At 37.1% G+C, this 26,241-nt stretch overlaps 1 protein-coding gene across 11 annotated transcripts in view; it reads right to left on the reverse strand.

Annotated features, from left to right (window-relative positions):
• Positions 1 to 26,241, reverse strand: part of OSBPL8 (oxysterol binding protein like 8) — a 196,329-nt gene that overhangs the window by 70,721 nt on the left and 99,367 nt on the right. The window contains exon 1 of one of the 11 annotated variants that reach the window (XM_023631862.2): positions 272 to 754. The exons of the other annotated variants lie outside the window; for them this stretch is intronic. Within the exon in view, the coding sequence (XP_023487630.1) occupies positions 272 to 416 (145 nt within the window). The 5' untranslated portion in view covers positions 417 to 754. Of the gene's footprint in view, positions 1 to 271; positions 755 to 26,241 lie in introns of those variants that run through there. 11 annotated transcript variants of the gene reach the window in all.

Raw genomic sequence — 26,241 nt, forward strand, 5'->3', positions numbered from 1 at the left:
TTTATTTCTATAATTAAAGCAAAAATCCATGCTATAAGCATACAAGATTCATACTTTACTGAATCATTAGTTCTCGAGTTTGAGCTTAAGAGACTGTACGAGAAAATATGGAAAAACCAAGCCATATAACAGCAGTTACTAAAACCTAACCTTTCACTATAAAATTGCTTTGTTTAAATGAAAGCAGTTTTAAGATGTTAAAACGTCTGGTTTGTTTCTATGGAAAGTCGGCAAGAAATTAAGAAAAGAATGCAAGATTAAACAAGCAAACCTGGCAACGAAGGAGAAAGTTCATTGTATCCTCCAAACGAAGCGTTCCGGACAAGCTTTCGGCCATCAATTCGTGGAGGAAATAAAACAGGCGAGACCGCAGCACAGGAAGAAAATCTACGTTGTTGTGAGCTCTCTTCTTTCATGGCTTAGAAGGCCTATTTAATGTATATGCTCACCCAGAAGGCTAATTAGACCAGTAAGGCAATGACAGGCTTTTCCCTCACATCCAAATGTAGCAAAACCCACCAGCAAAAACAAAGGACACACACATTTAACAGCAAAGGAGAAGGACCAGAGACTGTCAAATCAGCAATAAACAGATAAAGAAAGAGACTGACAGAAAAGGCACTTAAGCCATGCTGCTGGGTTTTTTAAAAAAGAACTGATAAACAAGAAAGGCTATTCCACTAATGTTTTACCTTTTTATTAAACCATTAATGCCCTGCACTGAATTGCTGCCTTAGGAAAACAAAGCAAGATCAATACTTAGAGATCTAGGATGAAGTAATAAAAACAGTTTCTCTTCTTTTCCCATACCCACTGTGTTTTTGTAGTATCCACCACTTTCCCGATTCTTTCCTTTCCAGTTTTTGCTTACTGCAAAAGTGGATATAAATATAACATTGTTTATCTTTTCTGAAGCTTCCAGATGTATATCTAATCTACTGCTTGCCTCAGGCATGATTAAGATTTCATGAGGAAAGATATTCTTTCACGTACAATTTTGATGGATTCCAACAGTTAAAGCAAAGAATAAACATGTAAGTTTTACCTCTAGCAGGGATATATGAGTCATTAAGACAGTGTTAGTTCAAACCAACCCAGAGAAGATTAGAAAGACATCATCATTAATGCTGTATGCTCCAATATGTGTTCTCTGAAACAGATATGAGTTGCTACAGTTCCTCTTCATTACATTTATACTTTGCAAAATACATAATCTACCAGTAAGTATGTCCCACTTAAAACTCTCCAATTAAAAAAAAACGCAAGTTTATCATCACAGTGACAAATAGAAATATCTCTCTTTACTAGGTTAAAACTAAGTGACTGGTATGATCCCACATCATTATATCTAACAGGAAAGTACCTACAGCCAAAATAATACACTATGTTGTCTCTCTATACCTAATCTTTAAAATTCCAAAGAATTCTTTCCTAGTTATATTCAAATCCATTTACCTTAATCTACCTTAATTGAAGTTAAAAAGCTCCAGTCAATCACCCTCTTTATCTACCCTAGATTGATTTTTCTGATCACAGTTCTTATTTCCAATCTGGAAGTACACCCAGCAACATAAATTTGATACTGGAAAGCATGAAATAAGTAGTCACTGTCTTGCAGGTCCAAGAGAGCCAAACCACAAACCCGCAGTGCTAAAAACTGAGAACCAAACCTCTTTATACCAAAGAATCCCTTTGCAGATAACTCACAACCTCAAGTTCCTTTAGATCAGGAATCAGATAAGCTACTGACATCAATAATAATACTGGAATCAGCACAAAAATATAAGCAATGCCTTCAAAATTGGAAGGAAAAAGACATCCAACTTGGAATTCCATACCCAGCCAAAGGATTAACTATATCTTAGGGTAAAATAAAAATATTTTTTGACATACAAGGTCTCAAAAATGTACTTTCCACACATGTTTTTAAAGAGTTTGTTAGAGTAGCCATTCTCACCTGGGGTTCTACAATAGAATTAGGTCTAATGTACTAAAATATCCACTCTTCAAAACGAATTAACTTTTTCTCCCATGCATCTATAATGGCTCTAACCATGACCATATCCTTGGGAGAACTGAGGAAATAGTCACTTAAATTATTTTCTATAGGCCTTACTCCCTCACAGAACCCTAGCTAAGAAACGCTGTACTAGAATACACACTCTACCAAAAAGTGACAGCAAATTAAGAATGCATGGAATACAGGACACAGGACATTCAATATAAAAGAGCTGTCATCACCAAAAAGTCCCCTACCACTGTACCATCTCTTTTTAATCCTAGGACAAGCTGTTTGGGTGAGCTTTGCCCAAATTCTTTTCTGACCTTGGTTTGTCTCGACCGTATGCTGATGAAGTTTCTTTTCTTTTCCACAGGCCATTATGTTTGGATAAGCTGAGGATACTTCTAATACACTGACGTGTTCTTTTTTTTTTTTAAAGACTCTATTTTTTAAAGGAATTTTAAGTTCACAGCAAAATTGAGAGGAAGCTATTTCCCATATACCCCCTGCCTCACATATGCATGGCCTGCCTCATCAATTTCCACCACCAGAGGAGTACACTTGTTACAACTGATGAACCCACACTGAGACATCATAATCACCCAAAGTCCAAAGATTATCTTAGGGTCCACTTTTGCTGTTGTACATTCTACAGGTTTGGACAAATGTATAATGACATGTATCTATCATTACAGTATCATACCGAGTATTTTCAGTGCCCTAAAAATCTTCTGTGCTCCTCCTATTCATCCCTCCTACTTGGCTACAACTTCTGGCAACCACTGATCTTTTTACTGTCTCCATAGCTTTGCCTTTACCATAACGTCACGTAGATGGAATCACACAGTGTGAAGCCTTTTCAGGTTGGCTTCTTTCACTTAGTAATATGCATTTAAGGTTCCTCCATGTCTATTCGTGGCATGATATCTCATTTCTTTTTAGCCCTGAATAATATTGCATTGTCTGGATGTATCACAGTTTATTTATCCATTCACATACTGAAGGACATCTTGGTTGCTTCCAAGTTTTGGCAATTACAAAATAAAGTTGCTACAAACATCTTAGTGCAGGTTTTTGTGTGGACCTATGTTTTCAGCTGCTTTGGGTAAATATCAAGGAGCATGACTGCTGGATTGTATGATAAGAGTATGGTTTAGTTTTGTAAGAAACCAGCAAACTGTCTTCTAAAGTGGCTGTACCATTGTGCCTTCCCACCCACAATGAACGAGAGTTCCTATGCTCTACACTGGTGTTGTCAGTATTTTGGATTTTGGCTATTCTAATAGGTATGTAGCAGTATTTCATTGTTGTTTTAATTTGCATTTCCCTGATGACATACGCCTAGAGCATCTTTTCATACGCTTATTTGTCATCTATATATCTTCTTTAGTGAGGTGTCTGTTAAGGTCTTTCACTCATTTTTGAAGTGAGTTGTTTGTTTTCTTATTGTTGATTTTAAGAATTCTTTGTATATTTTGGACAACAGTCCTTTAACAGATGTTTCTTTTGCAAATATTTTCTCCCAGTCTGCAGCCTGCCTGCTCATTCTCTTGTCACTGTCTTCTACAACGCGTGTTTAAGTGTTCTATTTTCTACCTTCTCGCCTTTCTTGACCATATATACTGACAAGTGTGTAAGACCTAAACTGCAAGCTATGAGGGACCCGATATTTCCCAGGACTCAGTAATGATCCCGCCCAATGTTTTCCATAGCAAAGGCTCTTGTTAAACTCTCAAAGAAATCAAAGCCAACCTATAGCCCAGACACCTTGTTCAGTTTATCTTTTCCTGGGAAGCTCTGTCAAATAGTGGCAAGATTGCCCCTTCCTTCCCAAAATGAGCTTGTGCTTACTAGTCAGTCTTTCAAAGTAAACTCCAAATTGTGTAGACATGCACAGGTAAAGGTAACATTATTTGAGGATTAAAAAAGCATGAAAATTCATACAGGGGCCAGTCCCATGGCTGAGTGGTTAAGTTCACGCGCTCCACTTCGGTGGCCCGGGATTTTGCTGGTTTGGATCCTGGGCACGGACATGACACCACTTGTCAGGCCATGCTGAGGCGGCATCCCACATAGCACAACCAGAGGCACTCACAACTAGAATATACAACTATGTACTGGGGGGCTTTGGGAAGGAAAAAAAAAATTCACACAAAGGTAAGGATAGTGGTTACCTGGGGCATGCAGAGGGCAAAATGGGGAAGAGACTGGGATTGGGAGAGACCAAAGACTTCTAAAGTACTGGCAATGATCTCTCCTAAACGTGGGGTGCTAGGTACATAAGTATTGGTTTTACGGTTATTCTATAAAATATATGCATAACCATTTCATTATACATATACACATAAATTTTTTTTCAAAGTTCTTAGACTGTTGCTTGGTATATGGAAAACACTCCACAAATGTAGGCTGTTATTTTGTCCAGGTTTGTAATTCAGTAGTTCAGAGAAGCAAGGCAGATAAGAATAACAAAATATTACTAAATAAAGTGATATAATTAGCAGGATTTATTTTCCCCTCCCTATTAGCCACCTGTTACCATTTTATCCTTTCTTTGCATTCACTTGAGTAATCCTAACTCAAATCGGTTATCTATACCCTTTCTCCCCTAAGATGTGATCACTGGGGCCTAATCATCTGGAAATTTAAATAAGAACTCCATCTTTCCCACCTCATCTGAATGGTGGTGAAATAAATGCAGTAGCCGTATTTACACAAACTTCACAAAGCTTCCATTAGCCTTGTTAAAGATTTTAAAATACTTGGTAAACTCAAAATACTTGATGAAAATACTTGGTAAACTAAAAAAGCATTACTTCAATTAGAACCAGTGGAAACAACACTAGGAGCTAATATTTCTGGATCCTATATTTGGTTCAATTATTATCTACCACTTGCCTTGCCTACACATCATACAATTGCAAGGATAAATATAAATACAGTCATGCACTGCATAACGAAGATTCAGTCAACGATGGACGGCATATATGAGAGTGATTTCCAAAGATTAGCACCATAGAGCCTAGGGGTGTAGTAGGTCATATCATCTAAGTTTGTGTAAGTATACTCTGTGATGTTTGCACAACGACAAAATCACTTAACTTCACATTTCTCAGAATGTATCCTCATCATTAAGCAATGCATGACTGCATACATATGTACATATGTTTTGATCAATATAAAGTGTTTTGTAAATGTAAGGTAGTAATAATAACTTACATTTTTCGAGTCTATAATCTAATCCAAAGAAAACAATTATACTATAATGATCTTATGATAGGATATAACAAACTGCTGGACATTAACTTCGTAAGGTAATCACAAATACTCCCTTCTTCAATAATGAAAAAAAACACTTAAAAAAACCCAAATTTTTAAAGGCAACTGTTAATTTAAAACCAAACCCTAGATTTGTAACCCCCAAGAACCAAAGACTTATTTTTAAAACATTTTTATATATCTCTTGTGATTTCAATTTAATTTCAGAATTACTTATACTCACTACAGATTTTGTATTAACTTTAAAGTCAGACTAAGGATCAAACTATGCTCAAGCTGGATTTACCTCTTGCATTCTCTTTACTGTGTCACGCTGGCAGGATTCAACTACTGTCAAGTTTACAGCAAAGCTCAACACTCTTAAAACTTATCCGGGTTAACAATTTAATCTAACATTTTTCCCAGTTTACACTATATTATCTGTATATGAAAACAAGTAAAAATTAGAGAAAAGAATGTTGCAAGATCATCAAAATAGTTTTGAAAGTCATGTGAGACATTTACACTAGAAATAGATTTTGACCTATGGATAAACATATTTATTTTAAAATGCTTTTCAAAATTCAAGTCACCACTCATTGCTAAGTTGAAAAATCAACTTGGTGGGTGACAAATAGCATTGTTTAAAATCAAACACAACAGGCCAGGATAGGAAATATTAGAGTGCATCATACTCTGAGATTAAAAGGTAAGCTGTTTCATGAATCATTTGTTTTAGGTTTTTTATATAACTAGCTATATACATCATGTTTTGGGTAAACTATACACATTATGTTTTGGGTAGTGACGTTAAATGTATTTCTTACATGGGTCATGGTCAAAATTGGAAAACACTGACGTAAACAAACAATATTATTTCTTTTGAAATTCTCTATTATTAAAAAGAACTCATTATAATATTTTATTACCACCTTGCCACTGAAGAGACCAACTACATATATTGTGGCTCTTTCTTTACTAAAATAGCAGACATTTGAGCAGAGGGAAAAACCACAAAAGGCCATACTAAAAAGATTCTCTAGATGTTCCTGCTATATGTCCAAAGAAAATGCCCAGTCTTAGTTTCTCTTTCTACAGAGCCAGAGATGAGGACTGCAGGAGGCACCTCACTGTGGTATCAGAACTTGAACGAGTTCCCTGGACCAATTCCTGATGGTCTTTATTTAAAAAACAGATAAATGGCAAAGACAGCTGATATTTTTAAATAATCTAATTTGGTAGTTGGAAGATCCATTTAAATTCTATAAAGTTCCATAGGCACACTCATGATAAAATACATTGCTTTAAATTAGGATGAAAGTATTTTAAGAGCTATATACTTTACCTTCAATCCCAAGAAAACAAACCTAGGCTTTAAGAGATTTTTAAAGGCTTAAAGCATCAAGAAGAGTTGGAAAAAGATCAAAATACTGAAACAAAAATCAATCTACATGAATTTAAGAAAGCACTATATCCAAACACGAAGAGAACCACTACCCTGCAAAATGAACTAAACCTCTGAAAGGGGTACTACACAATTTCAGCAGTAAGGTCCCTCACAGAGCATGCAATTCAAAGAAGAAGACAGTTCACACATCGGAGCAGCTCAGGCTTAGCAAACAAGTCTATTAATAACCTTTCACGGAACAAATAAATTGAGATGGTGATAATGACCTTTGCTTTAAAATAGAAAACACAATAAAGCTCTCCATCAATTTCTGTCCTCCAATAAGCAAAGCAGTTTCTTAGCTATAACTAGTAAAATCTCAAGATGATCAAACACCTTGTATCCTACATTTCCCCAAAAATAAGTCTGAAGCTTCTCAGCATTAAATATGTTCTCAACATAAAAGCTTACGCAAATGCACATGCAAAATTAAAAGGACAGCTTAAGACAACTTTAGACTGGATAGCATTCTTGTCTATATATCCATACTCACTGCAATAACTGTAAGATAGTACTTTGAATGAAAAGTTCTTTATAATTATATATATAATATAATCACTCATTCAACAAAAATTTAGTGAGCACCCACCACATATTGGGAACTATGTTAAGCACAAGAGAGCTATGAACATAATAATCCCTAGTTTCTGCTCTTACTGAGCTTTCAATATGTGTATGTGAATACACATTTATTAAAAGTTGATTGAAACTCAGTCTATTCCCACAAAGTAAACGTTACATGAGATGCTTAGGTTTATAAGACTGTTCATAAAAATCTATTTAACTGAAAATGTATTAAACTAATATAGTATCTATCAGTGTAACCATCATACTATTACCTCATAATTATACAGTAATTAATATGCCATCAAAAATGTTTTCATACATATTCTCAATAGACTCAAATAACAACAATATGATATATAAAAGCAGTAGGATGCTGGTTTTATCAATAAGGTGAGCAGGCTCTTAGAGACATATGCTCAAGGTCACACACTAAATGAGCAATAGAGCCAAGATCAGAATCCAGCCATGGGAGCAGTGTTTACTTTCCCCCTTGTGCTCACTCTCCTTTCCCTAAACCTGCCAACAAAGATGCCAGCATCAAGCAGTTTTGTGGCAAGGTGAGACTCAAAGACCAGGGATAAAAAAGATACTCCCAGGGAACAATAGGATCTGTGGTAGGAAGGGAAAAAATGGTGCACATCTCAATGATAGTGCAGAAGAAAGGGGGGCCTATGGGACACAGGCCACTCAACCAGGTCATCTTTCACATATAAGAACAGTTTGTAAATCAGGGACTCAACTGAAAACAAAAAACATCTATGTTTCAAGGATTCTTCCACTAGAAAGCTGCGCAAGTATCATGTTAGAAAAAAGCTATTACTCTTTCTTCCTATATAACTAAGTTCTCAAAACATAACAGACAAAGAAGATCTCATTCCCCACGGTACCCATTTAAGTCTCTTAGTGTTCTCCAAGTAACTACTCTTGCAGCCCTTCTCTCCAAGCATGGGAACCAAGTAATAGGACAATGTTGCTTGTTCTAAGATGGCAAGCATGGACACTGATCTCTCCATTCCCTCGCCCAGGTGATGTTCACATATTGACGCCAATGCTTACATCTCCTTATTATCCACCAGAGACTCCATTCAACTTTAGGACCTTTGGAGTTGGGCATAAATTAAATTACATGCTGCCACACTCCAGAAATTTCCTAATGATGAGCCTAACAAGATCCTAAAGAAGTTATTTTGGTTCCACAGTTGTAATCACATATCCAACTAACTTCACAGTCCATTACTCCATCAAAAATACAAGGATTTCCTTATCTTTACCCTATGCCCACAATCTCCTCACACAGGTAAATGACATATACCTATGGTTCCTAGATTTCGAATTTTGTGAATCACTAAGATTTCCCTCCAAAATTGTGGCACTGCTATCAGGCTTTTTATCTTGATAAGACATAATATACATTTTTAAATCTATAATTCACAATCTCCATCAATTCATAAAGGGACATTAAATATCATATAACAGGGAAGACTACAATCTCATCATAAAGGACAGTCCTTTACATTCAAGGAATTTCACTTAATGAAAAACTCATAATAGTGTACTTATTTTTCTCATTTACTTATAGACCTAGACAGCCCTGGCTGTCCAGCAGTTAAGATTTAGTGCTCTCATCCCCATAGCCCAGGTTTATTTCCCAATCAGGGAACCACACCACTGCCTATCGATTGTCATACTGTGGCAGCTGCAGGTTGCTTTGGTGCTGAAAGCTATATCACCAGTATTTCATATACCAGCAGGGTCACCCATGGTGGACAGGTTTCAGTGGAGCTTCCAGACTAAGCCAAACTAGGAAGAAGGATGCAGCCACCTACTTCCAAAAAAACTGGCCATGAAAATCATACGAACAGCAGTGGAGCACTGTCTGATATAGCTCTGGAGGTGAGAGGATGGCACAGAAAGACCAAGAAGGTTCCACTCTGCTGTCCACAGGGTCACTAGGAGTTGGAATCGACGGATGTCACTAACAACAAGTTACAGAACTAGGAAAGCACCACAGGGACCAGCAGCAGTACACAGGCTATACTGTGAAAAAAGAGAAATGCATTTATTCTAAATACATATACGCAAGAGTATATATAACATATATACATTTTCAACATTGTTAATAAAAATGAAAACCTAGGTAATAACCACCAACTTAAGAAAAAGAGCACGACAAATACCTTTGAAGCTTATCATGTGTGCCTGATTGCACCATGCTCCCTTCTAAGCAGTTAACCATTGTTCAAATTGTTTTACTCATTCCATTGCTTTACCATGTATCTATCCCTACACAATGCACTGACTCGTTTTACTTGTCGTTAAAGTTTACATAAACATCATACTGCACAAACTTTAATTTGTTTTGTATATTCTTCCATACTGATGCCTGCAGCTTTAAATCATTCATTTCATTGCGGTATGGTATCCCACTGTATGAATATATTGTAATACTTATTCACTCCACTGATAATGGACACCTGGGTTTTCCCACATTTTCTTTTCTGTTACAAACAATTCTGCTGGTACACATTTGTGAGAATTTCATTAGGTCTAGGATATACTAAGGAGTGTAAAAGTTAAGGATTACGGTGTGCTCATCTTCACCTTTACTATGTATTTTGGAACCAAACTGTTCTCCAAAATGGTTCTACCAACATACGCTTCCACCAAGAGTAAATGAGAGTTCCTGCTATTTCACATCCTCACTGACACTTGTAATCGTCAGATTTTAAAATTTTTTCAATCTCGTCAGTGTGAAATGGCAATTCATTATAGTATTCATTTCCCTTTGTCAGTTTCCCAGTGATGTTAGGCATCTTTTCACACTTATTGGCCATTTGTGTGACCTCTTATGTAAACAGCTATTCATGTCTTTTGGATATCTTTCTAGTGGGTTTTGGCCTTTCTGGTTGATCTACAGGAGTACTTTGCTTTTCCTGGATATTAATTCTTTGTCAGTTACATGCATTTTAATCTGTTTCTTCACTATTTTTATGGTATCTTTTGATGAATAAATGTTATTAATTTCAATGAGATAGACTGTCAGTTTTCTTTTCTGTTTGGGGGGTGTGTGAATGTCTTAACCCAAGGTTATAAAAATATTCTCTATATTTTGTGAAGTTTAAAAGCTTTATCTTTCACATTTAATCTGGGATCGATTTTGTGTACAGTAGGAAGGATCTGTTTTCATTTTTTTTTCTCATATGAATAACTAATTTTCCTAAAACCAAAAACTTTGTTTTCATGTATGCTTGGGTCTTTTTCTACATCTCTGTTGTGCTTTGTCTCTTTGTCTATTTCAGCACCAACACCCCTAGTCTTATTTACCAGAGCATTACAGTAAGTACTAAGTAACCCTGACGCTGGCCTGGCTCTGCCTCTTCATGAGTGTCTTGACTCTTCCTTGCCCTTTGCTCTCCCTAGAGAGTAAAGGAGAACCTTATCAAGTACCATTAAAAAATCCTGTTGAGATATGGATTCAAAACACATTGAACAGATAAAATCAACTTGAGAAGTGACATGCTATTTATACTGAATTTTCCTATCGGAAACATGGTATGTCTCTCCATTTATTAAGAACATAATCTTAATGTTATACTCTTCTATGCAAAGATATTTCACATCTCGTTAGATTTATTGCTGCGTACCTTATTTTCTGTTACTTTAAGCGATATTTTTATGATTGAGGTGATAATAGTTTATAACATTGTGAAATTTCAGTTGTACATTATTATTTGTCAGTCACCATATAAGTGTGACCCTTTACCTCTTATGCCCACCTCCAAACCCCTTTCTCTCTGATAACCACTAATCTGTTCTTTTTTGTCCATGTGCTAGTTTATGTTTCACATATGAGTGAAATCATACAGTGTTTGTCTTTCTCTATCTGGCTTATTTCGCTTAACACAATATCCTCAAGGTCCACCCATGTTGTCGCAAATGGAATGATTTTGTCTTTTTTTATGGCTCAGTCGTATTCTATTGTATATATATGACATCTTCTTTATCCATTCATCAGTCAATAGGCACTTGGGTTGCTCGCACATCTTGGCTGTTGTGAATAATACTGCAGTGAACATAGGGGTACATAAGTCTCTTTGAATTACTGATTTCAAGTTCATTGGATAAATACCCAGTAGTGGGATAGCTGGGTTGTATGGTATTTCTATTTTTAATTTTTTGAGAAATCTCCATACTGTTTTCCACAATGGCTGTACCAGTTGCATTCCCACCAGCAGTGTATGTATTTTGTTACCTTCTGTCTTGGTGACTATAGACATTCTAACAGGTGTAAGGTTATAGATATCTCAGTGTAGTTTTGATTTGCATTTCCCTAATGATTAGTGATGCTGAATATCTCTTCATGTACCTATTGGCTATCTGTATATCTTTTTTGGAAAAATGTCTGTTCATATCCTCTGCCCACTTTTTGATTAGGTTGTTTGTTGTTCTGTTGTTGAGTTGTGTGAGTTCTTCACATACTTTGGAAATTAACCCCTTGTCAGATATATGATTTGCAAATATTTTCTCCCAGTTAGTAGGGTGTCTTTTCATTTTGTTCCTGTTTTCCTTTGCCTTGCAGAAGCTCTTTAGTCTGGTGTAGTCCCATTTGTTTATTTTTTCTTTCATTTCCCTTGCCCAAGTAGACATGGTATTCAAAAAGATCCTTCTAAGACTGATGTCAAAGAGTGTACTGCCTATATTTTGTTCTAGGAGTTTTATGGTTTCACGTCTTTCAAGTCTTTAATCCATTTTGAGTTGATTTTTGTGTATGGCAAAAGATAATGGTCTACTTTCATTCCTTTGCAAGTGGCTGTCCAGTTTTCCCAACACCATTTATTGAAGAGACTTTCCTTTCTCCATTGTATGTTCTTAGCTCCTTTGTCGAAGATTAGCTGTCCACAGATGTGTGGTTTTATTTCTGGGCTTTCAATTCCGTTCCATTGATCTGATGTCTGTTTTTGTATCGGTACCATGCTGTTTTGATTACTATAGTTTTGTAGTATATTTTGAAGTCAGTCTTTTTTTTCTCAGGATTGCTTTAGCGGTTTGAGGTCTTTTGTATCCCCATATGAATTTTAGGATTCTTTGTTCTATTTCTGTGAAGAATGTCATTGGGATTCTGACTGGGATTGAATCTGTAGATTGCTTTAGGTAGTATGGACACTTTAACTATAGTTATTCTTCCAATCCACGTGCAAGGAATATCTTTCCATTTCTCTCTGTCATCATTGAGTTCTTCCAATAGTGTCCCATAGTTTTCATTGTATAGGTCTTTCACCTCCTTGGTTAAATTTATTCCTAGATATTTTATTCTTTTTGTTGCAGTTGTAAATAGGATTGTATTCTCAACTTGTCTTTCTGTTAGTTCATTATTACAGTATAGAAATGCAATTGATTTTCCTAAGTTGATTTTGTACCCTGCAACTTTGCTGTAGTTGTTGATTACTTCTAAGAGTTTTCTGATGGATTCTTCAGTGTTTTCTATATATAACATCACGTTTTCTGGAAACAAGGAGAGTTTTACTTCTTCATTGTCAATTTGGATATACTTTCTTTTTCTTGCCTAATTGCTCTGGCTAAAACCTCCAGTACTATGTGGAATAAGAGTGGTGAGAGTGGTCACGCTTGTCTTGAACTTCCTGTTCTCAGAGGGACAGCTTTCAGTTTTTCCAAGTTGAGTATGATGTTGGCTGTGGGTTTGTCATATATGGCCTTTATTAAGTAAAGGTAACTTCCTTATACAACCATTTCTTTGAGAGTTTTTATCATAAATGGATGTTGGATCTTGTCAAATGCTTTCTCTGCATCTATTGAGATGATCATGTGGTTTTTATTCCTCATTTTGTTAATGTCATGTATCACACTGATTGACTTGCAGATGTTAAACCATCCCTGTGTCCCTGGTATAAATACCACTTGATCATGGGGTATGATCCTTTTAATGTGTTGCTGTATTTAATTTGCCAATATTTTGTGAGGATTTTTGCATCTATATTCCTCAGCGATATTGGCCTGTAATTTTCCTTCTTTGTGCTGTCCTTGTCTGGCTTTGGGATCAGGGTGATGTTGGCCTGATAAAACGTGCTAGGAAGTGTTCCATCTTCTCCACTTTTTTTCAATAGTTTGAGAAGGACAGGTATTAAGTCTTCTTCGAAGGTTTCATAGAATTCTGCAGAGAAGCCATCTGGTCCTGGAATTTCATTTTTGGGGAGGTTTCAGATTACTGTTTCAATCTCTTCCCCTGTGATTGGTCTATTCAGATTCTCTATTTCTTCTTGATTCAGTTTTGGGAGGTTGTATGAATCTAAAAATTCATCCATTTCTTCTAGATTGTCCAATTTGTTGGCATATAGTTTTTCATAGTATTATCTTATAATCCTTTGTATTTCTGTAGTATCTATTGTAACTTCTCCTCTTTCATTTGTAATTTTATTCATTTGAGCCTTCTCTCTTTTTTTCTTAGTGAGTCTGGCTATGGGTTTGTCAGTTTCGTTTATCTTCTCAAAGAGCCAGCTCTTAGTCTCATTGATCCTTTTTACTGTTTTTTTGGTTTCAATTTCATTTCTCTTCTAATTTAGATTTCCCTCCTTCTGCTGGCATTGGGCTTTGTCTGTTCTTCTTTTTCTAGTTATGTTAGGTATAGTTTAAGATTGCTTATTTGAGATATTTCCTGTTTGTTATAGTGGGCCTGTATTGCTATGAGTTTCCCTCTCAGCACTGCTTTTGCTGCATCCCATGAGTTGGTATCATGTATTTTCATTTTCGTTTGTATCCAGATATTTTTTTATTTCTCCAATGATCCACCGGTTGTTCAGTAGCATGTTGTTTGGTATCCACATATTTGTCACTTTCCCAGCTTTTTTCTTGTAGTTGATTTCCAGTTTCATAGCATTTTGGTCAGATAAGATGCTTGATATGATTTCAATCTTCTTAAATTTATTGAGGCTTGCCTTGTTTCCCAACATATGGTCTATCTTTGAGAATGTCCCATGCGCACTTGAGAAGAATGTGTATTCTGCTGGTTTGGGATGGAGTGTTCTATATGTATCTAAAGTCCATCGAATCTAGTTTTTCGTTTAATTCTACTGTTTTCTTGACTTTCTGTGTGGATGATCTATCCATTGATGTAAGTCAGGTGTTAAGGCCCTCTACTATTATTGTATTGTTGTTAATTTCTCCTTTTAGGTTTGTTAATAGTTCCTTTGTGTACTTTGATGTTCCAGTGTTGGGTGCATATATATTTATAAATGTTATGTCTTCTTGGTGGAGTGTCCCTTTTATCATTATATACTGCCCCTCTTTGTCTCTCATAGCCTTTTTTTTTTTTTTTGAGGAAGATTAGCCCTGAGCTACCATCTGCCAATCCTCCTCTTTTTGCTGAGGAAGACTGGCCCTGAGCTAACATCCATGCCCATCTTCCTCTACTTTATATGTGGGACACCTACCACAGCATGGCTTGCCAAGCAGTGCCATGTCCACACCTGGGATGTGAATTGGTGAACCCCAGGTCGCCGAAGCGGAATGTGTGCACTTAACTGCTGCACCACCAGGCCGGCCCCTCTCATTGCCTTTTTTATCTTGAAGTCTACTTTGTCTGACACAAGTATGGCAACATCTGCTTTCTTTTGAATGCCATTTGCTTGGAGTATTGTTTTCCATTCCTTCACTCTGAGCCTGTGTTTGTCTTCAGAGCTGAGATGTGTTTCCTGGAGACAGTATGTTGTTGGGTCTTGTTTTTTAATCCATCCAGCCACTTTGTGTCTTTTGATTAGAGAATCTGATTCACTTAATTTAGAATGATTATTATTGATACATGAGGGCTTAATGCTGTCATTTTATCACTTGTCTTCTGGTTGTTCTGTATTTCTCTTCTTTCTTGTCCCATGTATTTTGGATTGCCAATTCAGTTTGGTAGTTCTCTATGACGGTTTTCTCTTTATTTACCATTTGCGTATCTGCTCTTTATTTAGTGTTTACTGTGAGGTTTCTATAAAAAAATCTCATACCTGAGATAGTCCATTTTCTGATAGTCTCTTATTTCCTTAGTTAAAGCAGTTCCATCCCTTCCCTCTTCCCCTTCTAAGTTACTGTTGACACAATTTATTCCATTGTGTGTTGTGAGTTTGTGGTTATTTTAACCACAAACAAGATTATAGTTATTTCTGATGTTCTCCTTCCTTTTATCTTTAACGTTATAATTAAGTTTTTGCTAACCCGTTCTAATAGAGAGCTGCAATTTTCTGATTTTGTTGGCCTATTTATCTTCTTGCTCAAGGCTTTATAAATCCTTTCTTTTTTTTTTTTTTCTGGTATGAGGGCCTTCTTCATCATTTCCTGTAGGGGGATCTTGTGGTGATGAATACCCTCAGCTTTTGTTTATTTGGCAAAAATTTTATTTCTCCATCACCTCTGATGATATTTTTGCTGGATAGAGTATTCTTGGCTGTTTTTGTCTTTTAGAATTTTGAATATATCATTCCACTCTCTCCTAGTCTGTCAGATATTTCTTGCAGAATTTCTTCATTTCTTTTTAGTCTTAGTTCTCTCTCCTCCTCCATCTGAAGCATTTCTATATTTGTCCTCCAAATTCCTAATTTTGTTCTCTATGATATCAGCTCCGTTATTCAAGAACTCCAGAGATTTCTTTATCTCATTGTGTTTTTCATCTCCAACATTTCTGATTGGTTTTTTTCTTCATAGTTTCAATGTCTTTTGTGAAGAATTCCCTCTGTTCATTTATTTTATTCCTGATTTCACTGAATTGTCTCTCTGAATCTCCCTGTAACTCATTGAATTTTTGTTTGATGTTTTGTGAGGCAGATTGGCCCTGAGCTAATTTCTGTTTTTTGCCTTCCTCTTTTTGCCTGAGGAAGACTGTTACTGAGCTAACACCTGTGCCAGTCTTCCTCCATTTTATGTGAGATGCTGCCATGCTGTGTCATGGCTTCACAAGCAATACTATGTCTGCACCTGGATCCAAACATGCGAACCCCGGACCATGGAAGTGGAACACACAAACCCAAACACTATGCCACTGGGCTGGCCCCTCGTTGAGTTTTTTATGACAGCTATTTTGAATTCTCTGTAATTTAGATCACAAATTTCTGTGCTTTCAGGTTTGATTTCTGGGTGCTTGTCATTTTCCGTCTAGTCTGGAATATTAATATACCTCCTCATATTATTTGATGGTGTGGATTTGTGCCTTTGCATATTGGTATTATCTGGTTGCAGCTTCCAGCTGCCATGACTGGCAGGACAGGGGGCAGGACCTGTGTATTCTGAGACCGCCGTGATCTCTGGCATCTGTGCCTGTCCTTTGAGGTCTATGCTGACAGGGCCCATATGCAACTGCCAGCTCACAGCTGCTGCTTTACTGATGTATGCACAGGTGCTCTAGCAGGAGTCCCTTGCTCTGGCTGACCAGCTGACCTGGTGTGCCTGGCAGCAGGAGGAGCACTTTCTTTCGTATGCATGATCCCAAGGGCATTCTCACTCTGCCCTTACCAGCTGCCCTCCTGGGCGCTGGCTTGATGAAGACACTCCTGCAATGGTTTAGCCTCCTCTGTGTGGAGCTTTCCTATGGCTGGGAGGCAATTTGGAGAGTGAAGGAATCCCTGCAGAGAGCTGTCCCTCCCTCCTCTCTTCTCAGAGCTGCATGCAGTCCTGTGCCCTAGGTAACTGCTGGGGAGGGAAAGGAGATGTCCTTACCTCCTTCTACTTGCTCTGATGGGGTCCGGCACCTCCCCTTCAAATGTATGGCCACATGTGTCTCTCAGACATCTATTAGGTTGTGTGAAAGTCTTCTGTTCATTTATGAATGTCCTTTTCATTGTATCTGAGGGGCAAGAGTCTAAGGGAAGAGCTCATTCCACCATGATGCTGATGTCACTCTCTGGTAAGTGGTATTTTTTTTTTTTTAAAGATTTTATTATTTTTTTCCTTTTTCTCCCAAAGCCCCCCACTACATAGTTGTATATTCTTCGTTGTGGGTCCTTCTAGTTGTGGCATGTGGGATGCTGCCTCAGCATGGTTTGATGAGCAGTGCCATGTCCGTGCCCAGGATTCGAACCAACGAAACACTGGGCCGCATGCAGCAGAGCGCGCGAACTTAACCGCTCGGCCACGGGGCCAGCCTCTGTTAAGTGATATCTTTTAAATTGCATTTTCTAATAATTTATTACTGGTACAAAGAGCTGCAGTTAACATATATCCAGTAACTTCTTAATAATTTTAATAATTTATGCATGAATTTGGGAGAGGTTCTATACAATACACTAGCTGCAAATAAAGGAAAATTTATTTTTTCCTTTACTTTTCTTTTTACCTTATTCACGAGCTAAATTTCAAATACAATGTTGAAATGAAGTATAGATGGTACACAACTTTTTCTTGTTCCTAATTTGCTTTACTAGGTTAAGAAAGTTCCCTTTTATTCCTAATTTGCTAAGAGTTTGTTTAACATCATGAACGTATGTTAAAATCTTCAAATATGTTTTCTTTATTAGTAGGATGATGACAGTTTTTCTCTTCAAGTGTTAAGTGACAACCACAGATTTTCTAATATGAAACCCATCCTTGCATTCCTGGAATAACTCCAATGTGTTTATGATGTATTATTATTTTTTTATATCTCGCTTGATTCAGTTTGCTAATAATTTGTTTAGAATTTCTGCATGTAGGTTCATGAGCAGGAATGTCTTGTAACTTTTCTCTCTTGTAACGTCCTTGTCTGCTTTTCAAATACAAGCCTCATTTAGGGAAATACTTCTTTTTCAATTTCATCAATTCTAAGATGCCATCAACTATTAGCTACATTCCTGTCTTCAGAGATGATACAAAATATGAGAGGAGGGAAGGAGGCTGATGACAATTATAAGATGTGTAACACACATCCCAAATTCAGAAATGATATGAAGTGTTTAAGAATGGCAATAAAGTTGTAAAACACCATCAATTAAAGATCCAACCCAACCGTACAGATGTTAAAATGGAGGGGGGTGCTTTTTAGAATAAATGAATTAATGTCAGTTTGGAATTGTTTTTCTCCCTAAATGTTTGGTAGAACTTGTTTGTAAAACTATCTGGGCTTGGGGCTGGCCCCGTGGCCGAGTGGTTAAGTTCGCGCGCTCCGCTGCAGGCGGCCCAGTGTTTCGTTGGTTCGAATCCTGGGCGCGGACATGGCACTGCTCATCAAGCCACGCTGAGGCAGCGTCCCACATACCACAACTAGAAGAACCCACAACGAAGAATACACAACTATGTACCGGGGGGCTTTGGGGAGAAAAAGGAAAAAAAAAATAAAATCTTTAAAAAAAAAAAAAAAAAAAAAAACTATCTGGGCTTCATGTTGTCTTTGTAAAGGTAATCTATATTACTAGATTACAAAAGTCACTGGAATTGTTTGTTACTGAGTCAATTTCAGGACATAATCTTTCTAGAAATTTGTCATTCCATCTAGTTTTTCAAATTTATTGACTTAAAGTTGTATATATTATCTTTTAAACATCTGCCTATATTTTTGCGTCCCCTTTTCATTCCTAATGATGTTTATTTCCTCTTTTCTCTTCTTAATCTTGCCAAAGGGTTGATAATTTTATTAGCCTTTTGCACAACCAACTCTGTCTTTCCTTATACTCTCAACTAAGTCTACTCTCTTTATTATTTCCTCCCTTCTATCTACTTTGGGTTTATTCTATTATTTTTCTAAGTTAAATGCTTACTTAATTCTCCACATTTCAGCCTTCCTTCTTGTCAAGTATGAGCACCAAAACTATTATTTTTTAGATTTTCTGCTGGGGAATTGTGAGGTCTCCTTAATCAGAGGGTTGTTGTCTTTCATCAATTCTGAAGGTTTCTCAGCATTATCTTCTTTAATATTGCCTTTAACCCATTAAATTACATTCTGAAACTTATAATTCCAGTTGGTGCAGACTTTGGTCTGGATGGTAAGTAGTTTACACAGATTCTCTCTGATGGTGGCTTGTTACTTCATGTGTTTTTTTATTTTTCCACATCCTTGTCAGCATTTGGTGTTGTCAGTGCTTTGGATTTTAGCCATTCTAACAGGTGCATAATAACAGCTCATTGTTGTTTTGTTTTTTGATTTTCAATTAGGAATTCATATGTCATTCTTTGAGGCCTGTGTTTAAACTACTCCCCTCTAAAAGAAGATGTATGTCAATTCTTCCAGGTACCTGAGAATACTCATAACCCAAGATCACTTTAAACTAAACTGGGGGTGTTTTTGTTTTTGCCAAAGAGATAGTATGAATTCTGGTCCCAAGCCTACATAAGTGTGTATCTGTGCTTCTCTCTCCCCTATTCTACCTAGAGTCAACACCAAGAGGGGCAAATACACCACCATCTTCCCCTGTGGGCACGTTTTCCAGTTTTTTAAAACTAAGAATGCTACCCTTCAGGACTCCTAACTTCATGTGGAGAGATCCCCAATCCAAATTTCCATCATGAAAGGGCCACAAGCCTCTTCTCCTTCCTCTTGTTAAAACCCCAAGCTTTAGATCTTCAGGAATCAGCAAGTGCCTGACAAATAGTGGCTGCAGAGCTCATCATCTCTCTGGACTCCCACTCTCTCAATCATTATGCTCCTCCTATTAATTCCCTTATTTACTGACAGTTTGGCCACACTTTAAAAATAAAATTTTAAAACACTGTATTCAGCATTTTGATGTTCTTACTAGGAAAGTTTTCTCTGAACATTTGGTTGCCATGCTACAGGAACTGAAAGTTCACTTACATGTTTTCAAGTTTCCTGATGTTTTCCCTAATTCTTGTCCCTAAATTTCCCAATTACAAATTAAATTCTTGAAGATAACGGCTGAGGATGGCATTTTTGATTTGTTCTCACTTTCCATTACAGACATATAAGCCAAGCAGGCTAAATAAAGGTCAGCCTGGTGGAAGAGACCCTTGGAAAATCCTGTACCCACAAACATACTTCCTTCTCCTGGAAAGAGATGAGTTTGCTAACCTTTCACTGTTTCATTCTTAAATGAAATGTGCGTATGTTCAAAGTTATAACAACCAAAGGAAAAGGAAACAGAAAAATTTCTATGAAATTACAGTTTATCTTCTCTGAAAAATTATGCAAATATTACTTCGTAAATTAAAATGGTAATATCTTGCTATACTTTTATTAAAAATGCAGAAAGCTTCCCTCTACATGTGTCAAATAGGGAATGGAAAATTGTAGCAGTCAACTCTAGAGGTGCAATTCTTTTACCACTCTTGCTAAGGAGATCTCAACCCCTCAGACCTTGGAAACAAATGGGAGAAATCCACCAGAAAAGAGCTGACAAACTACTGAAGGGAATATTTGACAATTCTTTAATGTTATTTTAAGTAAAAAATAAAAAAATAAATATATATATATATATAAAGGGTGTTTATGGGGAAAAAAGTATCCTCTATGGTTCTTAATGCGCATCTTGCTGCTTTGTTAAAGAAGCAATTAATAAGGCTTGGCAAGAATGAGACAACTCTTCTCATCTCTATAAAGATGCTTAAAACAAAGCTGAATTATTCATTCTCACTTTTCAATAAATTCTCTCAAAGTATTTCCGTTTCCCCTGTAGGAGCATAGGAACAGTTGAAGAACACAGATATTGCAACATTTCACAAGACAAATTTAGAAAAATATTTTATTTTTATTTTACTTGCCAAATTTTATACTGTCTCATTATTTAATAGGTACTTTCATAGCTCTATGAAGCAACTACCCAAACACAAAGCATTTCAAACCAGCAAACAACTGTGTCTTATGTAATTACTTCAGAAATCTAACATACTGAGGATTCAAAACCTCAGAAGAAAATTAACATAACCTCTGATCTATACTATTTCTAAAGAAAACAATCTATGGCTATAGATCAATGTATGGTATTTAGGAAAAAAACATTAAAGATGGGGAGGGAGAAATTCAAGTTCTCTTTCATGTACAACAACTTTCATGAAATATAACACATATATTCAAGAACACATATGTTACGTGTGTATGGTCTCATATACGTTCAAAATTGACCCTAGAAATGCCTTACCAAGGAAGGAGGAGTCGCTTCCATTCATGGAGAAAACTGACTTCTAGGCCTCCTTTTGTCTGCGAACGGCTTTAATGAAAGTACTCTGTGTTAATCACCTGAGATTATATTAGCAGTGTCCAAAACTGTCACCGAGTAATCTGGTACAACACTTTCACGCTAGTAAACTCTCTGCAAAAAGAGTCCTCGTTTACTTTGCAGTTTTCTGTTAAGTTGTAGATACAGACCCATCATGTCATGTGTAATGCTGCCAAAGCATTCAAGGCGAAGGGATTCTGTAGGCTTAAGAGAATTTACTAAAGGGTAAGAGAAACACAAGACGAAGCATAAACATTTTAATTCAAGCCTAGATAAACCGAGCATGGCCTAAATTTTGACAAGACTATGCAGGTAAAACTTGTAGTTTCAAAAAGTTTTAAATTTTAAACATTTAAAAATTAGTTTGAAATGAACTCATTTTAGTTTTGGCAAAGCAATATTTTATATTCGCTCACAAATCATTATAATTGAAAGATGTTTTTTTAAAAACAAAAGCATGCAAAATTGATCAGGACCAAAGAATGAAAGAGTAGCTACAAGATAAATTACAGTAACTCAGCAAGCTTTGATGACAATCTCAAACACGATCCAGAGGGAACAGACGACTATCCATGAGATGAGCTATAATTTAGTCTCTAGGCTCTCCTGGCATTGTCCTTATTCAAAAGTAGAGGGGAAAGGGAGACAACAAGCCTAATTAATCTACATGTCTTTCTTTCTTGAGAAACAACTGACATACATTAAGCTCAAACAAATCAGCATAAAACCAATACCATCCTATTTAAAAGACTGTAATCATACTTAAGTCAAAACTATTTTGAAGTAAACTGGTACTCAGTCTTTGAATATGGGAAAAACTCCAGCAAATACACAATGTTTGGGATAATCTGATTTACCACCATAATCTAACATAAAACAAATAAAAGACTGTCTTGATGTGTGTGGGCTTTAGTGAGGAGAGTCAGTCTCTCCAGTTTCTCCAAAAAAAGAAGAGAAAATCCTAAAATGATAGAAGGAAACTACACTGCAAACAACAAACTTAAGAATTGTTTTTAAGGGATAATGACCTACATTAAACGACATGAATCAATATTCATGAAGGAGACTCAGCCAGAAAACAGGAACAGTAAGAATCTTTGTCACTCCAAAGCACTGGCAAAACATAAATTTCTAGCACTAAGCACATCTAAAACAAAAAACAAAACAGCTGACACTGTAATTCACTCTGACAAAGTGGATTAGTTAAGTCTATGGGCCTTGACAGTCCTGAGTTTGAAACCTGCCTCTGATATTTACTAGACTTGTAAATTTGAACAAATTTCTTAACATCCCTAATCTTCAGTTTTCTCACTTCTAAAGCAGTTATAGTAACTGTGCCTATGTCTTATGGGGCTGTTTCAAGAGTTAAATATAATGTGGCACATACAACTTTTAACATAATAACCAAACTTAGTAAGTACTCAAAAAATGAGATATTCATATGAGTCCAGCAAGCACCAAAACAAATGCCATTTTTTTCCTGCTACATGGTCATCCACTATCTTGTAGGACTCTCTCTTTAGCAAACACAGGAACAATATTCCATGTGAGGTTCATATTGGAGAACAGGCTTCCAGCACATGAAGACCACCCCCAAAATTGCATTTATTCATTAAGAAATGAGACTGTAAGTTTCACAAGGACAGGGACCAGCATATAACAAATGCTCAATAAAGACACTTATTCTCTTATTAAACACAAAAGTTCCTGCTCTGTTCCAGGTACTACGCTGGGCACGGGGGAATATTTAAAAAAAGGAAAAAAAAAGACAAACTCTGCCCTGAGGAGCTAACAAAGACATTTACTCTCTACAACTTTCTTCCTTTTACTCTAATCCTCCACTATTTTATCAGTTCAGTATTCCTCTGTTGGACAGCCCTTGTCTCAGCCCCCAAAGCCACCCACACAATGCCTCTAAGCCACCCACTGATTCTGACATTTCCTCCTACAGATCCCACCACTTCCAGCAAAGCAATTCACCAAACTCATCCATTAAACCTCCACTCCCTTGCCAGCATCCCACACTCACTCTGCCACTATTCTTTTACTGCACACACCTAGTAAAAGTGTAACCTTACAGAAGAAAATCCCACACTAGGGCAGATTGATACAAACCTCAACTGAGGCCTAAACACTACTTGGCAATCTCACTATCACGGCTCCTCCACTTTCCAGCTGTATTCCTAGTCCAATCAATCCTTTCACCTTCACGCTGGATTCAATCCATGCTGCCTTCTCTGAGAACCTGCCTTATAAATTCCCCCATCTTTCTCCAATATTTTGTATTTCTCTCTACTGACTTTGCCTGTCAATGTTTAAACATGCACAAATATCTCCTACCTTAAAATAAATCTCCTTTTTGCCCATGTCTTTCTCTAGCTACCACACACTTTTCTCCCCCTTCCTAAGGGGCACAATTCCGAAAAGAATTTGTTATCTTAATTATCTCCAGTTCCTTATCTTTCTTACTCCTCATTCTATTGCCATCTAGCTTCTGCCTTCATCACTGACTTCAAAACTGACTTCACAAAAGTTACCCAGGCTATCTTGTCAATGGACAATTTTTCAGTTGTCTTACCTGGCCTCACTTTTGTGCTGTATATAGAACTGTAGGTCACTCCTCTCCTTTGTAAAACTCTGTTTCGTTCCTCTGGGATACAACACCACTTTACAACTCTCCTTGGCCAATCCCTTCTCCATCAGATCCTTAAATGTTGACATTTCTTAGGACTGTATTCCAACTCTCTTCTTTTCTCAAGATACACATCTTCCCAAACTTTTCACAACTCACAATGAGAAATATATTTTACGTCAAGTGTGTGCATGTGTGAGTGTGTGTATACATATCAGTACCAGATAAAAATTTCACAGATAAGCTCTAATCTTTTGATCCTATTCTATTTCATTAAAAAAAAATGCCGTCTGGGAATGACTAAACTAATCTACATGATTGTTTTAACTTTCTGTCTTCAATTACTCTATTTAGGCAGATGACTTTCAAATTGCCATTTCCAGGGGCCAGCCCGGGGGCACAGTGGTTAAGTGTGCACGTTCAGCTTTGGCAGCCCGGGGTTCACCGGTTTGGATCCCGGGTGCAAACATGGCACTGCTTGGCACGCCATGCTGTGGTAGGTGTCCCACATATAAAGTAGAGGAAGATGGGATGGATGTTAGCTCAGGGCCAATCTTCCTCAGCAAAAAGAGGAGGATTGGCAGATGTTAGCTCAGTGCTAATCTTCCTTGGAAAAAACAAAACAAAAAACAAATTGACATGTCCAGTGCAGAACTGTCTATTAAATCCCAAACCCATAAAGCCAGTTTCCTCCTGAATAACTCCAAGTGGATAACTTTAAAATATTTCAAACTCACAATGTCCAAAATTGGAGTTCTCAGCATCTTTGCCCCAAACATGGTCTCCCTCCCTAGTTCCCTACCTAGGTAAACTACTAACCTAGTTTCTCAAGCAAATATCTAGGAGTCACTGGTGATTCCTCCTTCTCTCTTTCCATGTCACCCCCACCTAATCAATCACTAATCCCTGACCAATTTCCCTCTAAGCGTCTCTCCACACTTTTAGTTGCCATCACTGTCACTCTCATCCAGGCTGTATTCGCCTCACCTGGACAGTGCAGTCTAGGAATGAGTCTTCTCACATACACTGTATTCTTCTAAATTTATAAATGCAACTCTAATCATTTTGTGTTCCCTACTATTACAGTTATGTATTGCTGTGCAATAAATGACCCAAAACTTAGTGGTTTAAAACACTAAAATTATTTGCTCACAAATCTGTAATTTAGGCAAGGGAGACTGGCTTGTCTCTGATCCACAGAGCATCTGCTGGAACACCCAATATGGTTTCCTCAGTCACACGTCTGGTCCTTCATCTGGAACAACTAGAAGAGCTGGGGGCTGTGTGTGCTGGGTTTCCACACAGCATGGTAGTACCTGGATAGTGAGACTTTTTACATGGAAGATGGCTTCCTCCAATATGCAAAAGCAGAAGGTACCAGGTCTTTTTAATACCTGGTCTCAAAAATCCTAGAATGTCACTTCTGTCACATTCTATTAGTCATAATAACCACATGGCCAGCCTGGATTCAATAGGGGTAGGAGTGGAGGAGGAATAGACTCCATTTCTTGATGAGCAAGTTGTAAGGACACTAGTCAAAGAGCACATGAGATACAAGATACTGTTGCATTCATCTTTGAAAATGAAATATACCACAGTCCACCTAATTCACATTCCTTCCAAATGCAAAATACACTCAATACTGCCTCCCACCAAAATGTCATCCTATTACAGCATTGGCTGTAAGGCCAGAATCTTCTCTAAATCAGGTTCAAGTGCAGATGGGTTTAGCTGCTCACACACAGCTCTATAGATACAGCTCCTCATAAGCCAAAATCCCATCACCTCAAAAGATAACTTATCTGCCCCACTGCAGTAAGCCAAAGATAGGATTCCAATAGACACTTGAGTTCAAAAGATGTAGGGGATGAGGAGTTACACAGAAGACATGTAACAGTGTCACAGCAACTGTGAAATCTGCCAGGTGCATGTCATCAGCAACTTGATTAGAACACAGTTCTGTTCCCTGAAAATAGTCCTCTGTGGCTCTTGACTATGCCCTCTGGGCTCTTGGCTGCATCTTCTGAATCATTCTTCCTATTTCATAAGAAACGGTCCACGTTTGCAACAGTTTAGCTTTCTTAGCCTGCTTCTTGCCCATACAAGATTTGGATTTCCCACACACATAAAGGCTCTTTTTAGTTGAATTATGTCTTGCTTTTTCTAAGTTGATGGTGCTTCAATAGTACCATTCTTGTAAAAA

This window comes from Equus caballus, chromosome 28 (genome assembly GCF_041296265.1).
Source record: "Equus caballus isolate H_3958 breed thoroughbred chromosome 28, TB-T2T, whole genome shotgun sequence".
Taxonomy (NCBI): Eukaryota; Metazoa; Chordata; class Mammalia; order Perissodactyla; family Equidae; genus Equus; species Equus caballus.